This window comes from Pyrgilauda ruficollis, unplaced genomic scaffold (genome assembly GCF_017590135.1).
Source record: "Pyrgilauda ruficollis isolate IOZ18807 unplaced genomic scaffold, ASM1759013v1 scaffold189, whole genome shotgun sequence".
NCBI classification, from domain to species: domain Eukaryota; kingdom Metazoa; phylum Chordata; class Aves; order Passeriformes; family Passeridae; genus Pyrgilauda; species Pyrgilauda ruficollis.
Window position 1 is genome coordinate 614,223 of NW_024517984.1, and position 2,848 is coordinate 617,070.

The 2,848-nt window shown below is 65.8% G+C and overlaps 1 protein-coding gene across 1 annotated transcript; it reads left to right on the top strand.

Moving 5' to 3' along the window:
* The first annotated feature begins 89 nt into the window (after positions 1–89).
* LOC121352452 (peptide YY-like) lies at positions 90–767 on the top strand. The gene is made up of 3 exons (XM_041465404.1): positions 90–326; positions 443–514; positions 673–767. The coding sequence occupies exons 1-3, from the start codon at positions 148–150 to the stop codon at positions 695–697; spliced, it is 276 nt and encodes a 91-aa protein (XP_041321338.1). The 5' UTR covers positions 90–147; the 3' UTR covers positions 698–767.
* The last annotated feature ends 2,081 nt before the right edge of the window (positions 768–2,848 follow it).

The window sequence follows — 2,848 nt, forward strand, 5'->3', positions numbered from 1 at the left end:
TATGGAGCCGGGGGTGCTCTGAGGGTGGGACATTCCCACAGGGAACGGGGTCCTGGGGGGCAGAGCCTGCTTGGGGGGGGGGTCCCGGGGGTGAATGGGGGTGCCCCCCCCGCAGCCACAGCCGCCCGTCGCCCCTGTCCCCCGCAGATGGTGACGTCCCCGCGGCCGTGGCGCGCGCTGGTGGCCGTGTCCCTCTGTGCCCTGCTGTGCCTGGCGGCCGCGTACCCCCCGAAACCCGAGAGCCCCGGCGACGACGCGTCCCCCGAGGAGATGGCCCGGTACTTCTCGGCCCTTCGCCACTACATCAACCTGGTCACGCGGCAGAGGTGAGCGCGAGGCGGGGGGTGACACACGCGTCCCTGTCCCCGCGGGGTCCCCTTGGCGCCTCCGCGCGCGCCCCCACGGGGTCCCCGTTGCTCAGGCGCGCTCCCGCGTCCCGCAGGTACGGGAAACGCGCCAGCCCCGGTCCCGCCGTGGCGGAGCTGCTCCTGGGGGCCGCCAGTGACAGGTCACGGTGAGTGTCCCTGTCGCTGTCCCCCTCCCTGCGCCCATCGCCCCCGGGCGGGAGCTGTGGGCTGCACACCCCGGGGTGGGGGTCCCGGCGCTCTTTGGGGTCCCAGGGGTGTTTCGGGGGTCTCATTTCCCCTTCTCTCACACCGGCTCTTCCCGCAGGTACGATGACGACTCCTCGTGGTGACCGCCCCGCCCAGCCCCCCCCGTCCCCCAAATCCTCCCCATCTCTCCGGGTCCCCCCAGGGGACTCAGGGCCAGCGCTGCAAGGCCGGGGACCCCCAGAACCCGGCTCGGGGGCGTCCCGCTGCCGGGGGGGTGGGCCCGACCCCTTCCCCTCCTCTCCGCTGCCGGGGGGGTCCCGCGCGGTCCCTGCACGGCCCCGCAGCGACAATAAAGAGCACGATCGTGGGCACGGGCTCCGCGCTGTGCGTGCCGGGGCGCGGGGGGCGCGGGGAAGGGCAGGGGGGATGGAGGGAGATGGAGGGATGGAGGGAACAGGGGGCAGGAGGGATGGAGGGAGATGGAGGGATGGAGGGAACAGGGGGCAGGACCCCCCTGCCTGTGCCCCTCTCGTCCCTCCTGTGCCCCTCTCGTCCCTCTGTCCCTCCGTGGGGCCGTGCCCACCTCCTGTCCCCTGCGGAGCCCCCTCAGCGCGGGGTCAAACATTAACCAGCGCTGTGCAGGGGCCAACTGTCCCTGTCACCCCCCGCCATGGCCCCTGTCCCCCCTCCCCGCCCGAGTGGGCACCTGGCCACAGGTGCTGCGTGGCAGGGTGACATCAGCGGGGACACGGGGGGATAAAAGGGCCAGCACGGCGGTGGCAGCAGCGGCACCGAGGACCCGGCGTGTCGGGCAGCGTCCCCTCGTCTGGCTGTGTCCCTGCGTCCCCGCCCGAGGAAGAAGGTGAGTGGGGACGGTGACAAACAGGTGTGTGACAAACAGGTGTGTGACAAACAGGTGTGCGGGGGACACGCGTGTGCAATGGTTTGTGCAAGGCTGAAGGTGTGCAGGAGTGGGACACGGGGCGTGCAGGTGTGGGAGTGGGCAGGTGTGTGCAGGTATGTGTGTGGAGGTGTGTGCAGCTGTGTGCAGGTGTGTTGAGGTGTGCACAGGTGTGTGTGTACTGTGTGCGGGTGTGCATGTAGAAGTGTGTACAGGGGTGTGTAGGTGTGTTCAAGTGTGTGTAGGTGTGTGTGTGCTCCCTCATCCCAATGTGCTCTCTGTCGTGGTGCACTCCCTGTCGTGACACGCTCCCCATCCCAATGTGCTCCCTGTCATGACATGCTCCCTGTCAGGACAAGCTCCCCAACAGGACCCGCTCCCTGTCGTGACACACTCCTCATCCCAATGTGCTCTCTGTCGTGACATGCTCCTTGTCATGACATTCTCCCCATCCCAATGTGCTCCCTGTCGTGACATGCTCCCTGTCAGGACAAGCTCCCCATCAGGACCCGCTCCCTGTCATGACATGCTTCCCATCCCAATATGCTCCAAAGCTGTCGTGACACGCTCCCTGTCGTGACACGCTCCCTGTCGTGACACGCTCCCCATCACAAGGTGTTCCCTGTCACACACTCCCCATCACCACCCGCTCCCTGTCGTGCCCCTCTCCCTGTCAGGATTTTTCCATGCAGGGCGACCCCAAGGCTGTGAACGACTCTGACTCCATGATTTCAGCAGGCTGAACAACTGCTTGATTAAGCTAGATTATATTACACTGATATTATATAAAAACTATACTAAAAAATACTACAGAAAACCCCGTGACTGTCCTGTCACGACACAGCTTTGACCCAACTGGCCAATCAATCCAAACAATCATCACCAAACCCAATTAACAAATCACTGCGGGTGAACAGTCCCCATAACGCATTCCGCGCGTGCCAAACAACAGGAGCACAAGTAGGGATAAGATTCGTTTTCTCTTCTCCTCTGAGCTTCCCGCTGGAGAAGTTCTTCCCCAGGACAAATCCTGGGAGAGAGAACGATGTCTCTGTCTGTTCAGAGAATGTGAGCGCCACGGGGACGCGCTCCCGCGGCATGTCCCTGTCACCCGGGGCGTGTCCCTGTCACCCGGGGCACATCCCTGTCACCCGGGGCGTGTCCCTGTCACCCGGGGCCGTGTCCCCGTAACGCGTCCCCGTTGCAGGTACGGGAAGCGGGCAGGTGGGCGAGCGCTGGGCCAGGAGCCCCTGGGTGCCCCGGGCTGCTGAGCCCCAGGTAAGGGGCTGGGGGGCGGGAGGAGCCCCCCATGGCTCCCCCCAGTCTCAGTGTCCCCAGCAGGGACAGCTTGGGGGGACAGGGGGGCTCTGGGCGGGGGGAATTCAGGGGGTCC